The sequence below is a fragment of the Crocodylus siamensis genome, chromosome 4 (genome assembly GCF_052110815.1).
Source record: "Crocodylus siamensis isolate JL-2025a chromosome 4, ASM5211081v1, whole genome shotgun sequence".
Taxonomy (NCBI): domain Eukaryota; kingdom Metazoa; phylum Chordata; order Crocodylia; family Crocodylidae; genus Crocodylus; species Crocodylus siamensis.
Window position 1 is genome coordinate 158,350,667 of NC_143398.1, and position 20,722 is coordinate 158,371,388.

The 20,722-nt window shown below is 50.5% G+C and overlaps 1 protein-coding gene across 1 annotated transcript; it reads right to left on the reverse strand.

Annotated features, from left to right (window-relative positions):
• Positions 1-7,162: 7,162 nt before the first annotated feature.
• PSMD3 (proteasome 26S subunit, non-ATPase 3) lies at positions 7,163-20,018 on the reverse strand. Its single transcript, XM_090044494.1, has 12 exons — positions 19,746-20,018; positions 18,952-19,142; positions 18,404-18,541; positions 17,717-17,853; positions 17,343-17,533; positions 15,180-15,283; positions 14,823-14,937; positions 14,311-14,430; positions 13,946-14,049; positions 13,233-13,388; positions 8,116-8,166; positions 7,163-7,758 (listed from the first exon to the last, which is right to left on the reverse strand). The coding sequence occupies exons 1-12, from the start codon at positions 19,924-19,926 to the stop codon at positions 7,681-7,683; spliced, it is 1,566 nt and encodes a 521-aa protein (XP_089900620.1). The 5' UTR covers positions 19,927-20,018; the 3' UTR covers positions 7,163-7,680.
• Between the last annotated feature and the right edge of the window lie 704 nt (positions 20,019-20,722).

Here is a 20,722-nt window from a genome sequence, read left to right on the forward strand (position 1 = left end):
GCCAAAGAGGATGGAGTGAGACTGTTCTCAGTGGTGGCAGATGACAGAACAAGGACTCAGGTTGCAGCAAGGGCAGTTTAGGTTAGATATTTAAAAAAATCCAAAACTTTCTCACTAGGAGGCAAAGAACAGGTTACCTGGAGAGGTTGTGGAACCTCCATCCTTAGAGGTTTTTAAGACCTGGCTTAACAAAGCCTTGGCTGGGATGATAGAGTTGGGGATGGTCCTGCTTTGAGCAGGGGGTTGAACTAGATGTCCACCTGACATCCCTTCCAACTCCAATTTTCTATGAGGATACTGGAGTATCTGGAGATATTTTGGGGCCCTTAAGCTAACCCAGGTCTTGTTTCCAGTGTATGGGACCAGATAGGGTGTCAGAAGAATGCAGAGGCATTATTAGGCAGTTCTACACTCTGGGCAGCAAATGGGTTGGTGCCCCTGGTTGCCCCCCCTACCCCCCCATTACTGTGAGACTTGGGTGCTAGTCCCAGCCCTGCCACTTACCTGCCCTGTGACCGTAAGAATGACCTTTCCCTTCAACATGCCTCAAGTTCCCCTACAAAAATGGAGATGACAGTCTCAGTGCATGTTCCTGTAGGGTTGTGTGCACGTGGGCAGTAGGAGACGAGAGCCGAAGACTGGCTACCCAGGGGGACCCCTCTGTTCTCACCACAGTAGTAAGAGACTCTCATATGATGTTCGGACCTAGAGCCGATGCACAGACCAGTCTTCATAGATCAGGGCCGGAGTTAGAAGCTTGCAGCACACTGGGAGTTCGACACCTATCTCCCTTAGGCTCCCCGAAACATTATCTAGTGGGTCTACTGATCTCCCCCCCTCTCCCCCCCCAATCCCCAGGACTCCAGCTCTGGTCTGAATGCAGTGGGTTTTGTGAATGATAGAATCATTGTTTGTCGGTGCTGCTTCATACTGGAGTCCCCCTGTGCACAGAAGAGGCTAAGTCATCTGCTTGGATTCCTGGAACAACAAGAGTTAGCAGCTCTTTCCTGGAACAGTTGCCTGGGAAGGTGTGGGGCTATCACCCCATTCCAGGAGAGACAGATGACATGGATTCTGATCTTGCCATTGTCTTTGTGTATGCAGCACTTCAACCTGATGAGTAATTCTTCCCTGTCTTTTGTTCTTCAATCTCTTCATAGCCGGAGAGCAAGCAGGGCTTTTTTTGTGCGTTTGAAATAGGAAGTTCCATTTCAGTGAAGCAGCATAACTGTTTCCTAACCTTGCCCTGGTATTTCACCACCCAGGTTGTCCAGGTTGCTGCCTGCCTCCAGTGCACCTGAAAACACAGTACAGCCCAGGGCAGCTTGGCAGAGAACAACTTGCCACCAACCTTATCTGGTGAAGAGTCGCAGGCTTGGAAAGGTGTGTGTGTGGCCAGGGGAGCTGTGGGCTGCCACCAAGGGGCGTTTGCTGAGGTGTCTGTGAAGAGAGCTCAGGGTTGGATAAGCAGGTGGAGGGGTCAGGAGCTGAGTTAGGCTGGAAATGACTTTCCCAGCCTCTGGAATGGCTTAAGAATTGAAATAATTTCCTGTTCTGCTTTGCAGTAAAACCATGTACATGTGTGTGCATAAGCTAACCAGCCCCTGGGGATCAGGGCTTTTGCCTGCAAGGTGGGAGACTCAGATTCAAGACAGTCTTCCACATAGCAGGGGTGCACGCTGCTTACCAAGCTATTGAATTTGCTGGGGCAGATTTCACTTTTGGCCTGTCTTCTTGGAACTGTTCCACCCTGTACGTCCATGTCCTGCTCCCTTCACTCAACAGGAGGATTTTGCCTTGGCACCAAGAACTTGGCCTCTGTGTAGTGGAGTTTGCCAGAAGATGATGATGCAGAGGGGCATTCACTAGTGAGGTGACTCCCTCTAGTGGCACCATTTGGTAAGTGCACACCACGGGAGACATGGGACCAGGCTCCTGTCTCTCAAGCTGGGCCCACTAAGAACTTTAAAGCAAAGAGTGGAGCCATGTGAGATTTCCTCAGTGGCCATGCAGGCTTCCATGGTTGGGAGAGGAGAACTGGGTTTAGGACTGCAAGTTGGCACCGGATTTAGAAGCCAGACATTTCCTCTGGATCTTTTCTACCTGGGCCAGACCCCTGCAGCAAGTGGGTGAGATGATTACTCCCATGGACAGCAGATCAGCACAAAGGCAGGCAGGAGCAGGGGACTTTGGCTGTGGTCTATAGCAAGCGAACAAGGCCCTGACTTGCATACAGCAGAGCCTATGCAAGGTTGACATTCCACTTGTCACAGTCCTACAAGCAGAGGCCTCATGCTGATCCCAGATGTCACCTGTCCTCAGCATCACTGGTACCTGGATCTGCTGGCAGGTGCAATTTTTAGGATCGAGTGCTGGAAGAACAGCATATGCAGCTGTTCCCAGTTGCTCCTTTCACTCATTTTCCCTACCCTGATGCTCCCAAAAATACCAGCTCTTAGTTTTCACTTGTTTTTTGACTACAGAAAAGTAATAGAACAATTCTTTTGTTGCAAGCAACTCAGAAAGCCCACAGCAGGGCAGAATGGATTTAACACTAGGGTTCCTATTGGAAATCTCTGGGTTTTTCTTGTGACTTGTTTGCACACCTAACAGTTTGAATACCTGCATCACCCTGGCTGAGAATCATTGTATTAGATTATGCAGCTTACAGGCAGGGACTCCTTACATTCTGGGTCAGCACTGCCTTGTTCTTGCTTGTCTCCTAGATGAAGGTCTGTTTAGTTGAGAGAAAAGGTAACTATGAGCAGACACGGAAGCTGTTTTCAGTTCTTTGAAAGGCTGCCAGAGACAGATCACCAAATCATTAGATGCAGGGGTAGCAGTGGACATAGTCTTCCTGGACTTTTGGAAGGCCTTCGACACTGTCTCTCACCCTGTTCTCATTAAGAAACTGAGGGACTGTGGTGTCAACACCCACACAGTCAATTGGGTCCCCAACTGGCGGGAGGGCCGCACCCAGAGAGTGTTGGTGGGTGGGTCATTTTCAACCTGGAGGCATGTGGGCAGTGGGGTCCCCCAGGGCTCGGTCCTCAGGCCCGCACTGTTCAACATCTTCATGAGTGACTTGGACGAGGGGGTAAAAAGCACCCTGTTCAAATTTGCTGATGACACTAAGATGTGGGGGGATGTGGGCACACTAGAAGGGAGGAATAGGCTACAATTGGACCTAGACAGGTTACAAGGGTGGGCGGATGAGAATAGGATGGGATTCAACACAGACAAGTACAAAGTGATGCACCTGGGGAGGAACAACCGGCACCATACCTACAGGCTGGGGAAACTCCCTTCTTGTCAGTACAGAGGTGGAAAAGGATCTTGGAGTCATCATTGACTCCAAGATGAACATGGGCCGGCAGTGTGGGGATGCAGTCAGGAAGGCCAACCATACCTTGTCATGCATCCACAGATGCATCTCGAACAGGTCCAAGAAGGTGATCCTCCCCCTCTATGCAGCACTGGTCAGGCCGCAGCTGCAGTACTGCGTCCAGTTCTGGGCACCGCACTTCAAGAGGGATGTGGACAACATGGAGAGGGTCCAGAGGAGGGCCACTTGCATGATCAGGGGGCAGCAGGGCAGGCCCTACGAGGAGAGGCTACGGGCCCTGAACCTGTTCAGCCTCCAGAAGAGAAGGCTGAGGGAGGATCTAGTGGCCTGTTACAAACTAGTCAGGGGGGATCAGCAGGTATTGGGGGAGTCCCTATTCCCCTGAGCACTGCCAGGAGTGACCAGGAATAACGGTCACAAGCTGGCAGAGGGTAGATTTAGGCTAGATATCAGGAAGCGCTACTTCACTGTCAGGGCGGCTAGGATCTGGAACCAACTTCCAAGCAAAGTGGTGCTGGCTCCTACCCTGGGGGTCTTTAAGAGGAGGTTAGATGTACACTTCGCTGGGGTCGTTTGACCCCAGTATTCTTTCCTGCCATGGCAGGGGGTCGGACTAGATGATCTACTCAGGTCCCTTCCGACCCTAGAAACTATGAAACTATATTGACCTCCCTAGCTGCAGAGGGCAGGGCATAAAGCTGTGGCTTTAAACTTCAGCAGAAATCTCAGAGAAGCCTTCCTAATAAGAAAAGCAGGACAATGGAACAAACTGTCTAGGGAAACCGTGGACTCTTCTTCACCAGGGGCTTCCAAAAGGAGGCCAACTTTGCCTTTCTCTGGGATGGGTTGGGAGGAGTAACTCCTGCAGCTGTGAAGGTTTAGCTGGAAGAGCCTTGGGGTCCCATCCCACTTTGCAATTGTAGACACTACCATAGCAGTAAGGAACTAAGTCCAGCATCTGACAAAGTAGATTGTTGCCCATGAAAGCACATGCTCATCCGACCCAGTTAGTCTTGAAGGTACCACCTTGCCCTGCCTTTCTGGGTCTCTTCTAAACTTATGGATCCTACTTACCTTCCTGCACCATTGCTGTCAACAGATGGCAAGGTGGTGTGATCATCTGCAACGGGACAGAAACAGTGTAGGCAGCCTTTGCTGAAGGGTATTGTGGCTTTTGAATTAGTTGCTGACTAGATATTAAATGTGTGTTTGTCCTGGTCCAGGGCAGACTACAATACACTCATTTCTTCTCTCACTGCATACTGGTATTTAAAATGATGATGCTGGTTCCCTGGGTCCAGCTTTATGGTGCCATCTGCTGTTGCATGCAGAAATGACAGTGGAGTGCTGGGAAACAGCCCTTGGTTGTATTGGGATAGCACTTCCTACAGCCTGGATCTGGACATACCCCTTGCACTTATGGAGTTGAACAAGGTAAGGCAGGACCTTTCAGCTGAGCGGGGTTGACCCACACTACTCAGCTCAGGTATGCAAAACAAAGTGAGCAGAGGCAGGCTATGCAAGCAGATCTGTCATAGTTAACAGGAAGCCTCAAATGTACCTAGTCAGCTACTGAGCAGCTTCTCAGGGCACACATTGTAGCCCTCAAGTTGTTTAGCAGTGCAGAGACAGTTTTGGATCTGTTGCACATAAAGATTTGGGTCCCAAGCCTAGTGGCCTGTAGATATAGCTAGCATTTCGTATATCTTTGAAGAAAGCAGCATCAGTGCCCTTGGTGGCAGAGATGGAACTGGGACTAGCTTCCCAGATTAAGGACGATAAGAAGTCCTTTTTTAAATATGTAGGGGGTAAAAAGAAGGTCCCGGGTAATGTGGAGCCCTTGAAGGATGCCATGGGAAACTTGGTCGTCACACCAGGCGGCAAAGCTAACATGTTTAACAATTTCTTTGCCTCTGTCTTCCTAAGTAGGGACCAAAACAGCCACCTCCCTGCTGGGCCCCCCTTGGGCCCCGGGGGAGGCACACCTGGGCCACAGGTTAGTGAGGATTTACTTAGGGAGCTTCTGGAGGAGTTGGACGTATTCAAGTCAGCCGGTCCAGATGATCTCCACCCTAGAGTTCTAAAGGAACTGGCCGAGGTCATTGCAACCAACACGGGTTCATCAGTGGCAGGTCCTGTCAGACCAACCTGGTGGCCTTTTACAATCAGATCACCAAATCCTTAGATGCAGGGGTAGCAGTGGACACAGTCTTCCTGGGCTTCCAGAAGGCTTTTGACACTGTCTCTCACCCCATTCTCATTAAGAAACTGGGGGGCTGTGGTGTAGATACCCACACAGTCAAATGGGTTGCCAACTGGTTGGAGGGCCGCACCCAGAGGGTGGTAGTGGATGAGTCCTTCTCAACCTGGAAGGACATGGGCAGTGGGGTTCCGCAGGGCTCGGTCCTCGGGCCCACACTTTCAACATCTTCATCAGCAATTTGGACGAGGGGGTAAAAAGCACCCTGTTCAAATTTGCTGATGACACTAAGATGTGGGGGGACATGGACACACACACTGGAAGGATGCAACAGGCTACAATCAGACCTAGACAGTTACAAGGGTGGGCGGACAAGAATAGGATGGGTTTCAACAGACAAGTGCAAGGTGATGCACTTCGGGAGGAACAACCGGTACCATACCTACATGTTGGGGAGCTCCCCTCTTGTCAGCACGGAGGCGGAAAAGGATCTGGGGGTCATCACTGGCTCCAAGATGAACATGGGCCGACAGTGTGGAGAGGCAGTTAGGAGGGCCAACTGCACCTTGTCATGCAACCACAGATGCATCTCCAGCAGCTCCAAAGAGGTGATCCTCCCCCTCTATGTGGCACTGGTAAGGCCGCAGCTGGAGTATTGCGTCCGGTTCTGGGTGCCACACTTCAAGAGGGATGTCGACAGCATGGAGAGGGTCCAGAGGAGGGCCACTCATATGATCAGGGGACAACAGGGCAGGCCCTATGAGGACAGGCTGCAGGACCTGAACCTGTTCAGCCTCCAAAAGAGAAGGCTGAGGGGGGATTTTGTGGCCTGTTATAAACTAGTCAGGGGGGATCAGCAGGCATTGGGGGAGTCACTGTTCCCCTGAGCACCGCCAGGAGTGACCAGGAATAACGGTCACAAGCTGGCAGAGGGTAGGTTTAGGTTAGATATCAGGAGGCGCTACTTCACAATCAGGGCGGCTAGGGTCTGGAACCAACTTCCAAGAGAAGTGGTGCAGGCTTCTACCCTGGGGGTGTTTAAGAGGTTAGATGCACATCTTGCTGGGGTCATTTGACCCCAGTATTCTTTCCTGCCATGGCAGGGGGTCGGACTAGATGATCTGCTCAGGTCCCTTCCGACCCAAGAAACTATGAAGAAAGCCTGCAGAAGGATCAGGGTCCTTCACTATCCTCTGACACAAGACTCCAGGCATGGTTCCCTGGCCTGTGTTATGTAGGTCAGGGTAGAGGATTGGTGGCCTCTCTAGCCTTCAAATTTGTGAATAAAGACAAGGATACGTTGGTCTAACCCAGTGTATTTAAGAAACAGACAAAGGTGTTGATTTGAATGGAATATTCTTTTGCCTGCAGGAAAAAAAGGTTCCTCTAATCCTACCCGTGAGGCCCTGCATGGGGCTGCCTCAGCCATTACAGCAATGACAAAGGAGAGCAAGGACCACAAGAACAGCTCTCAGGAAGGTTTGTCTTTGCCTAAAATCATACTGATCCTGCCCTAGGATGCCAGTGCTCTAGAACTACACCTCAGTCCCACGCTGTGAAATGATAATAGTCCCTACCATTCCACGAGACACAAAATGCACATAGGCTGCTAGGAATTTCTTTTTTCCAACTTTTATTTTAAAAGTCATAATTGAAGCTTAACAAAGTCTTATCCCATTGTTATTCCGAGCTGTGGCGCTGCCATGGGCCCTGTGCTGTTAGAACCACCACCCACCTGGTGGCAGGTCCCATGGACACACATCCAGAGGCAGCCAAGAGGTTTGGTGACCAAGTTTGCTACATGGAATTCATTAACCCCTCGTGTGCCTTCTGCAGCAACTGCAGTAATGACACCAACCACAAGCAACCTTAAAATAAGTTTGTTTTTACTGGGAATAAGGAGGGACCCCCTTCATTGCGAATCTCGTGGGTGATGGTGGTAAGGGAGCAGTTCCCTCTGCAGTAGCCAGAGGGTGCTGCAGAACCTGGGCATGTCCCCTCCCACCCCCCAATACATACATGCAGGTATTTATAAAAGAAAGGCAGATTCTGGATTGGAGCCACCCTAGGATGGTTTCTATCAGACAGGACGTTCCCTATGGACAAATAAAAAAAAGCACTGCCACTCAGAGCATCATGGGAAACCATCGTCATCATCCTCTGCCATTTCCTTTGCAAATTCTAGATCCTGCTGCTCGCGCTCCCGGCGCTCCTAGAAAACAGAAGCAGGACTCGTTGGCTGCAATCAGGGGCTCAGAGAGAGACTGTCAAATGCTCACATATCAGTGCCCAAAGGTGACTGGTGGACCACCCATGAATGGGTTTGGAATAAGCCCTCCCTCTCCCACCCCCCACAGGGAATGGAAGGCCAAATGGGCATACCCAGGGTGCACACAGGCAAGGTTGGAGGCTTTGCACTGCTGACCTAGCCCTAGGGAGGCATGGCTCTGGTTTGCAGTCAAGTGGCACTTCCAGGAAGAGTGGCTAAAAGAGGAGCTTTAAGCATCCATAAACTAGTGGGACCAGCACCGCTCAGAGCCAGAAGCCAAGAAACGCAATGAGCTCTCACCTCTGCAGACTCCAAGTCCTTGTTGTATGATTTAGGTGGGAACCTCATGGCCTGGAAACACAAAGGAGATGGGTCAGTGAACAGGACAAGGTTACTGAACCAGATCTGCTTCAGCTAGGCAAGGGACACAGGACAGATGCACAAAGCCTGCAGCTTCTTCCGTTCGGGCCAGAGGCTTTTGTGGGCTTTGACTAGAAAAGGCAGCAGATGTTTCCAAGCAGGTACAGCAGCCAGGGGGCATGACCCATGCTCCTTCAGCTGCAGACCAATAGGGAAGGTTGTAACCCAGGCACGTAGGTTGTGGGTAGCCATATAACCCATTAACACGCCAGCTGGAGAGCTGCTTCCAGGCTCTCTCTCAGGCCAGTGAAGCTCTGGACATAGTTAAAAAAAAAAAAGGGAACATTTTTGTAGCTGGGCACTTCGCTGGGCAGTTCTTAGCACAGTATCCAGAGTGACCCAAATGCTCACAGCATCTGGAATTCGAGGGCTGCAAGATTTGCTGATCTCAGGAAATTTCAGATGAGGCCTTCACAGCACTTCAGAAGCATTGTGGACACAATCCTTGCTCTCCAAATCTAACCCCTACCTTCTACTCTCATCCACTCTTTGCCCAGTGTTGGGAATGGAACCAAGGTGTCTTGGGTCCTCAACCCTTGTCCTAACAATCCAAGTGCAGTACAGTAGTAGGCTGAGTAATGAAGGGGTATATTTAAACAGGACAACCTCAGGAAGATCCTGAGGGGCAGATAAAGCCCTTTGGATTGATATCTCTGCAGGCCACTGGTTAGGGAGGAAGGTGGCACCAGAGAAGTGGGGGAACACGAGAGAACCCATCGCATTCTCCCAGAGGGGCTGAGCACCTAACAGTAGGTGCTTCTCAACAATCAAGGCTGATTCACTGCTGCAGAATTAGAAAGGGCCTCCCAGGCCTTAGAGCCCAATCTCCTGTGCTCAGACAGCAACATCATAGGATCCCCTTCTTAAATAGGTCAAGCTACACTTTAACACCAGGTGCTTTTTTTTGCCCCCCTCTAATCCCACTGTGGAGAGAGCTGCATAGCTCAGTCAGTAGGGCAGTTGGCTATGAATTAAAAAGACCCAACTTCGATCTCAAGTGACGGCAGTGAGCCATTGTTTCCATTTCTAGTGCAGCTAAGACCCATCCGGCCCCCTATCCAATGGGTAACAGGAGCTACCTAGGCATAAAGGTGGCTGGAATGGATCACATCACCTCCTGCTTGTGCTGAAGAAAAAAAAAAAAAAAAGCAAGCAGTGAAGCCCTGCCTCCACTGCCCCAATGGACCTCAATGGCCTATAAACAGAACACCTTTACTTTACTATTCCCACTGGGAGGCTGTTTCGGTCCATTCTTCTCTGATGATTTAAGTCCCAGACTTAGTTCATTCACAGTCAGTTCACCCCACTTGTTCTCATGACAGTGTTATTCTTTACTGTATGCATATAAATACACCAGCGGAATAAACACCAGGGAGGAGGAAGGGAAGAAAAATCACATCTTGCCCTGCCTGTATTTTGCCACAGGAACAAGCTAAATTCTTCTGGTCTCTTCTTATGATAGGTTCTCCCTTCCTGCTTTGCTCCTGCTCCACTTGCAATTGGTTTCTCTCAAACCTCAGTGACCAGAGACATATACAGCATTCTAGATGAGGAGGTCCTAGTACCTGTACCATGGATGCAGGGAAAGCAGTGGACATAATATACCTTGACTTTAGCAAGGTTTTTGATACCAGTCTCCCACAGCTTTCTTGCAAGCAAGCTGAGGAAGTATGGATTGACTAAATGAACTGTAAAGTGCATAGAAAAGCAGTTGGATTGGGCTCAACAGGTAGTGATCAATGACTTGATACTGACTGCCAGCTGGACATTAAGTGGAGTGCCCTAGGGGCTGGTCCTGGGGCCAGTTTTGCTCAGTATCTTAATTAATGATCTGGAAGATGAGATGGATTACACCCTCAGCAAATCTGCAGATTACACCAAACTGAGGGGTGTAGTAGATACATTGGAGGGTTAGAGCTAGGATACAGAGTGATCTAGACAAACTGGAAGATTGGGCCAAAAGAAATCTCATGAGGTTCAACAAGGACAAGTGCAAAGTCCTGCACTTATGACAGAATAATCCCATGCACCAGCACAGGCTTGGGACCAACTGACTAAGCAGCAGCTCTGCAGAAAAGGACCTGAGGGCTACAGTGGACAATAAGCTGAATATGAGTAAGCAGTGTGCTGCTGTTGCCAACAAGGCTAACAGTATACTGGGCTGCATTAGCAGATGAGTTGCCAGCAGACTGACAGAAGTCTATTCTGCACTGGTGAGGCCACATCTGGAGTACTGTGTCCAGTTTTGGGCCCCTCACTATAGAAAGGATATGGACAAGTTGGACAGAGTCCAGCAGAGAGCAATGAAAATGGTTCAGGGGCTGGGGCACATGACTTGAGGAGAGGCTGAAGAAACTCGGTTTATTTCATTTGATGAAAAGACAACTGAGGGGGGATCTGATAGCAGCCGTGGATCCACCCTTCAGGTACTTCAAAATGGATGGAGTTAGACTGTTCTCAGTGGTGGCAGATGACAAAACAAGGTGCAATGGTCTCAAGTTGCAGCAAGGGACGTTTAGGTTGGATATTAGGAAAAACTCTTACTAGGAGAGTAGTGAAGCACTGGAAAAAGTTACTTAACCTCCTAAGGATGCAGATTCCACAGCCTCTTTAAGGCCTGGCTTGACAAAACTCTGGCTGGAATGATCTAATTGGGGATGATGGTTTGAGCAGGAGGTTGGACTAGATGACTTCTTGAGGTCCCTTCCAACCTTAACTGTCTACGATTTTATGGCACCAATTAGTTCATCACACTGCAAGGCTTTGGCTTCTTTGACTATGGGAAAGTGTTCCAAGAAGTGAGGTGGGGAGGAAAGAATACCTTTGTATACAGGCTCACTAACCTAGTGAGAAGATTTCTAAAACTAAGTTCAAAAAGGGATGGAAGCAAAAAGTCCACATGCAAGTAGAGAGAGACAAGTAACGTAGATAAAAGCCAGAGAAGAGGTAGCAACATGGAAAGGAACCTTAACAAGAGAATTAGCAAGGCAACCAATTCATCATCCAAGATGTTTATGTATTAATGAATGAAGCATAAAGAAAAAGTGGGAAGCACTGGAAGTTCTCCTACTGACAAAACATTACATTCTAATTGGGAAAGCAGACTTAAGGGGAAAGTTGACATGATTAGAATATTGTCAGGGATGAACATAACACAAGATAAAGACTGCCAAGGCACAAACTGAAATACTATTGGTAAGAGATATCAAGGCACCAGAAAAGCATTCTACATGTATGTTAGAAGTAAAAAGGAAGACTAAGGAAAATATGGACCTCTCACTGAATGGAGTGAAGCAGCTAAGAACAGAGAATGTGGAGATGCCAGAAGTATTTAATTACTCCCCTTCGCCTCCCACTTCAGGCTTCACAAAACAGATGAGTCCAGTCAGCAACAAGGATAAAGAAAGAGATAACCAACTTAGCGTAGGGAAGGAAGTTAGAGATCACTTAGATAAGCTAGATGAGATTCATCCAAGAGTACTCAAGGACTTGGCTGAGGTAACTGCACAGCCATTGTCTGTTATCTTTGAGGATCCATGGAAGTCAGGCAAGGTTCCAGATGATTAGAAAAGGGTAAATATAGCATCTGTCTTTAAAAAGGGAAATAAGGAGGATCCACAGAATTAGATAAGTCAGTCTAACTTCAATGCCCAGAAAGTCTATTTCTAAGCATGTAGAAGAGAACAAGGTGGACAAGATCGGTCATTCTTGACCAATCTGTTTTCCTTCTATGACAAGGTAACGGGCTCTGTAGACGGGAGGGAGGGTGGGGGAAGCAATGTGATGTACCTTGATTATTAGCAAGGCTTTTACAGTACCTCAAAACATTTTCATTAGTACAACCAGGGGGCCAGGGCACCCAAGAGTGCTGCAAGATCCTTTAAAGGGTGCGACAGGGTGTGAGGAGATAAGCAGATAAGCGGAGATTCAGGTTCAGTCCCTGCCTAGCAGTTTCCCCCACCCATTCTGCCTGGAAGCATGCACCGTTAATAAATAAATAGTTACTGAAATGGGGTGTTGCTCAATTCACAAACGTTATGGAGGCAGCCTCAAGTCTAAAAAGGTTAAGAACCACTGGTCTACATGAAAATACAGTAAGGTGAATACATAACAGTTAGAATCACTGTGCTCAAAGAGCAGTCATCAATGGCTTAGCATCTAAATGGGAGGAGATGTCAAGTAGTTCCCAAAGTGTCTGTCCTGGATTTTTTACTATTTAATGTCTTCATTACTGCTTCAGAAAATGGAAACAGGTGTACACTAAATTTGTGGAAGACACCAAGTTAACAAGTACATTTGAGGAAAGGACTGGGATTTAAAATGACATTGGTAAATTAGAGAATGGTTTAGAATTAATTGGACAGAATTTAGTAAGGACAAGTGCAAAATCCTGCACATAGAACAGAACAAGCAAATGCACAAATACAAATTAGGGAATGCCTGGATAAAGGTACAACATTGCTGAAAAGGACCCTGAGGATTATGGTGTACTGAAAGCTGAAAAGGACTCAACTACAGGCTATTGTTGGGGTGGGGGGGCTGTATTAACAGGAATGCCAAATGCAAGTCACAGGAAATGATTCTTCAGTCTAGTACTGGTGAGGCCTCGCCTGCAGTAGTGTCCTGTTTGGACACCGGGCCTCAAGAAACATGCAGACAAACTGGAAAAGGAGAATGGGGGGAATTCTTAGCAGTCTAAGATACATGACTTACAAGGAAAAGTTTGAAGATCTTCAATTATTTAGCCTGGAGACAAGAAAACTGAGTGGGACTGATAACAGTCTTCAGATATCCAAAGGGTGGTGAGAGAGGATGGGGATGGACTAATTTTGTGCACAAAAGGAACAGGACAAGAAGTAGTGGTCTTAAATCACAGCAAAGGAAGTTCAGGTTGGATATCAGGAAGAATTTTCTAGTCCCACAGAAACATCCAGTCTCAGGACTGCTAGCTGAGACTCACCACAAGTGACACGATGAACAGTGCCCATGTCACTTACCTTGACGGACATATTGTGGATGTCGAGGCAGAAGGAAATCCTCTGATGGAAAGCTAGCTGGGGCTCCCGGGTAGAGTAGATGTCAATCATCTCTTTGGACTGGACGTAGCCCTTTTCGTGGTTAATGCTGGCTTCGATCACACCATCCCGGATGGCCTAGAACCAAGAGGGAGTATGATCACAGCAGTTTGACAGCAAAAGTGGGCCTGCAGCTCCATGCAGGAGATAATTGCCCAATACCTAGGAGCCTATAATGCTAGCAGTAAAGTACAGAGTCTGGAGGGAAGGAGAGATCTTGTAGAAGTCAGCTCTGGATGGGACCAGGCATTCTGAACTTTTACTAGCTGCCATAGGGCAGTGGATCTGGTTGCCCAAGTCTTGTTATTTCTTTAGCACTTATGGTGAGAGACATCAGTTTATTCTCAAGGCAATATCCCTTGCTAGTGACTGCTCAGGGATAACACAGATAGAGCATGAAGACATTGATAATACTTTCAGTGTCAAAACATCCTGGTGTAAAGGCTACAGGGGCTGGGATGGCAGCAAACAGCCCAAACTCCAAGAGCAAGAGGCTGAAGCAGAGACTGGCTTAGTATAGCTGAAAAGATGCCAGTTCATTCTGCTAAGAACTGGATAGTTAGCTCTGGTGTCCTTGTCTCATAAGCAGAAGGGGAAGAGGATAGATTTTCTTGGGCTTCAATCCAATGACCCACCTTGGCAACAATGAACTCTGCATCCTCTGGGCTGTCCAGCTGCAGCTTCTGAGCTATGTCAGCCAAGGAGATGCGAGAATAGGATAAACTGATCATACGAACACCTGGATGAGAGAGAGAAAGAACAAAAGCTGGAGCAGTCCTCAGTGGGACAGGCTCCCTACCCTTGGAAAAGAACTTCTGAGCATAAGAACGCTCAAAGGCACCCTGACTCCCACTGGAGCAGTAGGCAAGCTACCTCTTTAGCTTGCCTACTGCTACTTAAACAAAGTCTACTGAGATGCAAGTGACAGCCAGGACAGGTGCAGTGAGAGACAAGATGGAATGCCAAGAGCCCCAGGGAACTGACAATAATGGCCTCTTACCCGTCTTAATCACATTGTGCCTCAGCCGGATGATCAGGGTGTAGGTCCCATCTGCCTGGAACTTGTCTGCAAACTGATCCAGGACCTGGTTGAACTTGGCCAGGTTTCCTGTCCTAACAGCTGTGGGAACATGCACAAGACCACTGAGCAGAGAAAACATCTGTTGAAGTCACAAAGAGCAGCAATACAAGCCAGGAGTTATGACTCCATGGCCTGTGATCTTCTTGTTGAGAACTGGAGAGAAACCCAGCAGTACCATGCAATGAGCATTCAAACTCCTTCACAACAGTAAGGAACAATGTTTAAAAGTTACCATGAATGGAATTTTGGCATTTGACATTAGATCCATTAATGGTAGGCATAAAACAGAAGATAGTGGCATTTGTTAATCAAACATGTTAAAATCCAAAAGAGAACAGAACATGATTCTGATAAATACCATTGGGGTGGTCTCTGGAGACCAACACAAAGGCCTGGAGACCAGACAAGGCATTACATCCACACATCCTTACCCTGTGTCAGAAGGAAATAGGGCATGAGTGACCTCTTCAGGGAAGGCTGTCTAAACTGAAGTCTATCTGGAATCTCCCCTAGCAGTAATTCCACCACGATAAGCAGCTTGTGGACCTTCAGAAGAAAGATGCGCACAAAAGACCATGAATCCCACAGAAAACTAGGCTATGGACTGAAATCTCCTAAGGAAGCAAATTCCCCATTACAACAGGAAAAGCGATGAAGCCAGCAAGCTGCTGAGACACCCAGATCCTACCCAAGTTCTGCTTCTGCTGATGTAGCATACAATGTGGAGCAGTCCAATACTTTGCCTCAAACCCACCTATAGCACCCACAATGATTAGGCACCCACTCACTGTCTGTTTGAAGCCAACAGCTGTGTGCTGTGGTGCCTTCCGCAGGGCGTTTGTCATGGTTCTCCGTGCTTCTGAATACTCCAGCTGAATGGCTTTGATGCGACCTGGAAGGAAAGGAAAAGAACTCAGTAAGGGATGGAAATGGTTTTGAAGAGCAGGAGTTGAGTTAATCAATTCATCCTAAACCAAGCCCTGGAACATGGACCCCACATAGCACTACCAAGGCTTATACTTTGCAGCAAGCTGGACACTTTTTGTGGCACAATCCCCCATTCCCATAGTGCTTTGGTGTGGAAGTTCTGTTGTAACCTAATTTAATTTTAGAATGGAGTTTGTTAATTGAAGGTAATATGAAAAACTATCTAATTAGCTCAGTGGCATCAGGGTTCCATGTTTTACTTGCCTTGCCACTTTCACTTTTTGGCATGCCATGGATTTTTGCACTGGCAACCTATAACTGACAGGTTGTAAGTAACTAGCAAATAAAACAGACACTTGGCTGGGATGTTTTAGCCAGCAACAATTTTGCCTTGAGCAAGGGGCTGGACTTGATGATCTCCCAAGATCCCTTCCACTTCTACTATTCAGTAGTTGCCCTGAGGATATCCTTCACTGATCGTCAGGGATCTGGGTTTTCTGTTCACCACAGAAAAAAGATGGATTTTTGCATTTTAAAGGATAAAAGCTTGGATTTTCTCCTTTAAAGGAGAAAACTGTGGGAAACAGTGAGTTTCCTCTTGCAGGCTGGCAGAGTTCCAGCCTGCAAGGGGCTGCAGGGAGCGGAAGGAGGGTGATCAGGCGGGGGGGGCCACATGCATCTGAACATGCACATGGCCACCAGGCAACCTGGAGAACAGCTCCCCCAGGTAAGTCTGGCAGAGTGGGAAGGGGTCGGGGAAATTGAGGATCCCATAGTGAGGCAGGGAGTTGAATAGGGCTGGGGCTAGGGCTGCTGTGCTGTCCAGCTTGGGTAGTGAGCGGGGCTTGAAGCCCAGGGCCAGAATGTGCAGCTGCAGGGCCCAGGTGGGGAGCGGGACAGCCGCAAGTGGCTCATCCGAGGGGCGTGGAAGCTGGCTCCTTGCTGCTGTGTGCACTCCCAGGGGGTGCAGGGAAGGGCATGTGCCCTCCAGATTTGTCCATGGAGCAGGTGTGGGCTGCAGGCTTGGAGCTCCCCATCTTGCTGCCCTCCCCTCAGGGCCTCTAAAGCCCGCAGGGCAGAGTGGGGTGGGGAAGCTCAGGGCTGCTGCCACAATCCCCGCACTACCATGTCAAGGCATCCCCTGCATGCCTGCCAGCAGCAGGGATTGTGGCATGGAGGGCACTTTGCCGTGGCACCGCAGGGCTCGTGCAGCACCTGGCCCCACTCTAACCTGCTGCACAGGGTCTCGCCTGCTGGACCGTGGAGGCTTCAGGGGGAGGACAGCAGGATAGAGAGCCTGAGCTTGCAGCAGGCAGCCTGTACCTGCAACACCCTGTGCACAAATCTGGGGGGCACATGCCCCCTATACCCCTCCCTGGGACTGCATGCAGCAGTGGGGAGCCCGCACTGCTGCACCCCTTCCCTGTGGGCTCTGCTTTGATTGTGCCACCAGTGGGTGAGGGGAAGCCAGGCTCTGCTCTGGAGCAGCTGGTGCCTCCTCTTTTGGGCGGCAGCCCAGGATCAGGCACTGCTGGGTGAGGCAGGGGGCTATGGATCCGGGTCCCAGGTCCAATAGCCCTAGCAGCTGGGGGCCTCCTCTGGCTGGGCCCAGTGGGCTGTGCATGGGGAGTGAAGGGCACCGCATGTCAGGGCAGCTCAGCACCACAAAGCAGTGGAGAGGGACAGGCACAGTTAGATCCACGTCCTGGTGAGCAAAGGGGGAGCTCTGATTTTCTATGACAAAAAACCCGAAATCAAATGCCAAAATTCATAGGTATTTAGAATTTATTTCAGTATAGTGATTGAGACACTGGTAGGTTTCCAAATTGCTTTATATCAAGAAAACACGGAAAAACACTGATTTGGGGGTTTTTAAATCAGAGAATGTATGTGTTTTTCTTTTTCTTTGTGTGTTTTTAAACCCAAGAATTTGCGGTTTTTAAACAGAGACAACCAGGATCCCTGCTGATTGCTAGCTCAAGCTGCTACTGCTTGAAGTAGCGTGCAAATGCCTGCCGTCTTACCTGTGTAGTAGAGGTACCGGGCCCACTCATTGTTATTGGCCTGCTCAGGAAACACAGATTTGGAGACAAGCTTCTCTGCCTGGTCATAGAGGTTATAGTGAAGGTAGTTTCTCAGCAGCAGGTTCAGGAGGGTAGCTTGGCCATCAGCATCATGGCGGAGGGTCGCTGTCCTCAGTCGGGCATGCAGAAAACTTCAAGACAGGGTGGGGAAAAAAGTGTCAGAAGGAGTAAGAGTGCTGCAAGAGTTCCAGTCAAGGCTATAATGGCTTCACATGCAAAACACCTCTTTCATTTCAGCAAAAGACGACTCAAGGAGAATGTGATACACAAGACCGTTACCAAACCCCCCCAGACATGACAGCAGCAAGCCGTACCTCCTGACCACATCGAGTTTATTCAGGAACTCGTAGATACGGGAGTGGTAGTAGTAACACTTGGCCACCACCAGATCAAGAGCACGGCGGTTCTGGGAGCTGATCTTCTGCATCAGGTCGTCAGACACTTTCTGGGCCTGGGAAGAGAAGGAGAGAGGTCAGCGTAAGTGAGAGCGCTCAGGGAGACAGCTCATAAGGGGACCTAAGAGAGGAATCTGTCAGAACCATATTGGCTATAGGGACTCCCGCTAACCTAAAACCCAGAGGGACACTTTTGGAACGTACCAAAGCTTCCAAGGGTGCCTCCCACCAGATCCTTTTGAGATGCAGCTAAATTAATCACAGGAAAGCCATCCTGGAACAGCAATAAAACATGGGGTGACTAAATGGAGCTAGCGGCAATTCCTCCGCCTTCGACTTATTCTCCTTATGGGATACAGCACAAGGCTGCTCAGTTCTGATGTTCTACTACCATCAATATATATGTTTCAAGGCCAGCTTTAATAGTTTTGGTAGAGCTCACGAGCAGCCTTAAAGGTGATGGACAGTGCCCAGGCTCACCAATCTGTTTCTGTCTGACCCTACAGCCACATTGGCTCCAAAAATGTCATTGTGTAGGTTTCGGTACTGGGAAAGATGCAGTGTGCACTGGCTGATGCAGCGTGCAGAACAGGCCCGGGGCTTTACCTCTGGGTATCGTTTACTGTTCATCAGGTAGATGACCAAGAGCAGCTGGAGATAGGTCTCCACTTCTGGCAGGAGAGGGGCTGATGCTGCCTTTCCCGTCCGGGGACGGAACTGCAACTCTGCTTCTGTGTCCATAGGCTGCAGGGAGAGAGAGCAAAACACGGTGGATGCACAGCCATGCAGCTCTTCATTTATACACACAGGAACTTCAACATAGCTATACCATATCCACCACTGATGCCCTAGAAACCTTTCCATCCTTTCCCGTGTGCCTCAGCTCAATCACCGCTGGGGGAAAAAGTCTAACTGGTTTCCAAAAAGTCCAAATGGTTTTCCATAGGCCTGGTGGCAATGCCAGCACAGGTGCCCATGTGAGATTTTGATATACAAATGCAGCTTCCACTGGAACTGGACTTACACCCCATCTCATATGCTCCTGAACAAACCAGTTGCATATCTGAATAAACTCAAGCCCCTGGGCTCCCTGACCTTTCCCTCCCCATCAGCATCTTCCGCAGTCTCCTTTACCATGCCCTTCTCCAACTAACCTCCTCCAGGAAGGCCAGCAGGAAGTCCCGTACAGTGCTGTTGGAGGTGAAGAAGCCATTAATGGCTTTGTGGAGCACGTTGGAGTTGAGTCGGCGGGAGGTGGAGGGCAGGGCCCGCAGGGCACGGAGAACGTAGCGAGGCTCCTTTCCAGATACAGCCTTCTCAAGCTGTTTCACGTGCTCTTTGATATCTGCAACAGCCCAGGGAAAACCAGGCAGGTGTCAGACTCAGGCAGGCTCTCTCTCAAAGGTGGCCTTCTGAGGGGCACAGCAATCCCAGGGAATCAAACTGGTGATGCACCTGCTCCTCATCCTGGACACAGATAGGTGTGCCCATTTTTGGCAGGCGTGCCACAAGCTAAATTCCAGTCTTCCCAAATGCCACTCCCAGCTCCTAGCCTTGCCCATCCTGCTGCTCTACTGTCTGCTTCCTCCCCTGTGTTCAGTCCTACCTGGGGCTCTGCCCCAGCTGTCACTGCCTCTCGCCCGGCCTGTAGCTCCGCTCTCTGCTTCCTGCCCCCCGCCCCATCTGTGGTGAGGCTGCCTACCTACTCCCTGCCCACTCTGAGGCCCTGTTTTCCCTATCCAACTTGCTGTTTGGCCCTTCCTGCTGCTGTGCTTTCTACTCCTGGCCCTGATCTGCGGCTCTGCTGTCAGCTCTCTCCCCCCCCTGCCACGTGCCACAACTTTCACTGGAAACAGACCCCCCCCGGCTCCCCCCCAACCCCTGAAGGAAGGGGGGGGGTCCTCGGGGCCCCCCCCGCGCACACGCGAAAGCCTCCCTCGCCCCTCACCCTCCAGCGTGACGGCGTCGAGCTCCCGCTGCGGCTGCTTCTCGCCGCCGCCCGCCACCGCTTCGGCCGCCTCCTCCTGCATCTCCACGTCCGGAGGCGGCGGTGGCGGCGGCGGCTCCTCGGGCGGCGGCTTGGCCTTGTCGGCGCCGGCGCGGCGGCGAGACGCGCCCTCCTGCTTCATGGCCGCGGCTGCCGGGGCCGCGCCGGGGCCGTGACAGTGCAACAATCGCGGGAGGAGGTGGCCCCGTGCGCCGCGGGGGCCGTTGGGACGGGCGCAGGCGCGGTCAGTTGATTTTCGAGTTGGGGGCGGCCGCCAGGCTGGAGAGTGGAGCTCCGAGCGGTCCGCACGGCACCGCCCCCAGTGGCGGGAGGGGATAGCTGAGCTCGACCTGCAACTCTGCCCCCGCCTCTGCTTCGGCACGCGCTCGGGCGTTTCCGTCAGCGCCCGGGCATGAGCCTCAGCGCTCGGGCATTTCCGTCCCTACTCGGGTCATTCCGTTCCCGATCAGGCATTATCCGTCAGCGCTCGGGCATATTCGTCCACTATCGGGAACTTCCGCTTTCCCTCGACTGCCTCTGTATTCCCCTGCCCTCGCCCCCCAGCCTTTGAGCGGCAGGGCGCATGCGCAACCCGTCCTTCCCCCCCCCCCCCCAGTGGTGGGGCGGCTTCCTGCAGAAGGCGCCATTGTAACACTGCCACGCCCCCGTGTCCAGCCCGCTCACTGCTGCTAGCGCCCTCTTCTGCTGGAGCAAGCTGCCCTGAGCCAGGGCCTGGCGGTGCAGGCCCAGAGGGCGCCACTCGCCGTGCCGAGCTCGCCCTCTGCCAGACCGGCAGGGGGCCTGGCCCCGGGCAGCTCCCGGGCTCTTTTCTTCTCAGTCTTCCGCACGCGTCTCTGGGTCGGGTTTCACTGGGTGTCGCAGCCTTCACGCCGGTGCGCTGTGCTGGGAGACAGCCCGGCCCCCTGGGCACCCTCATT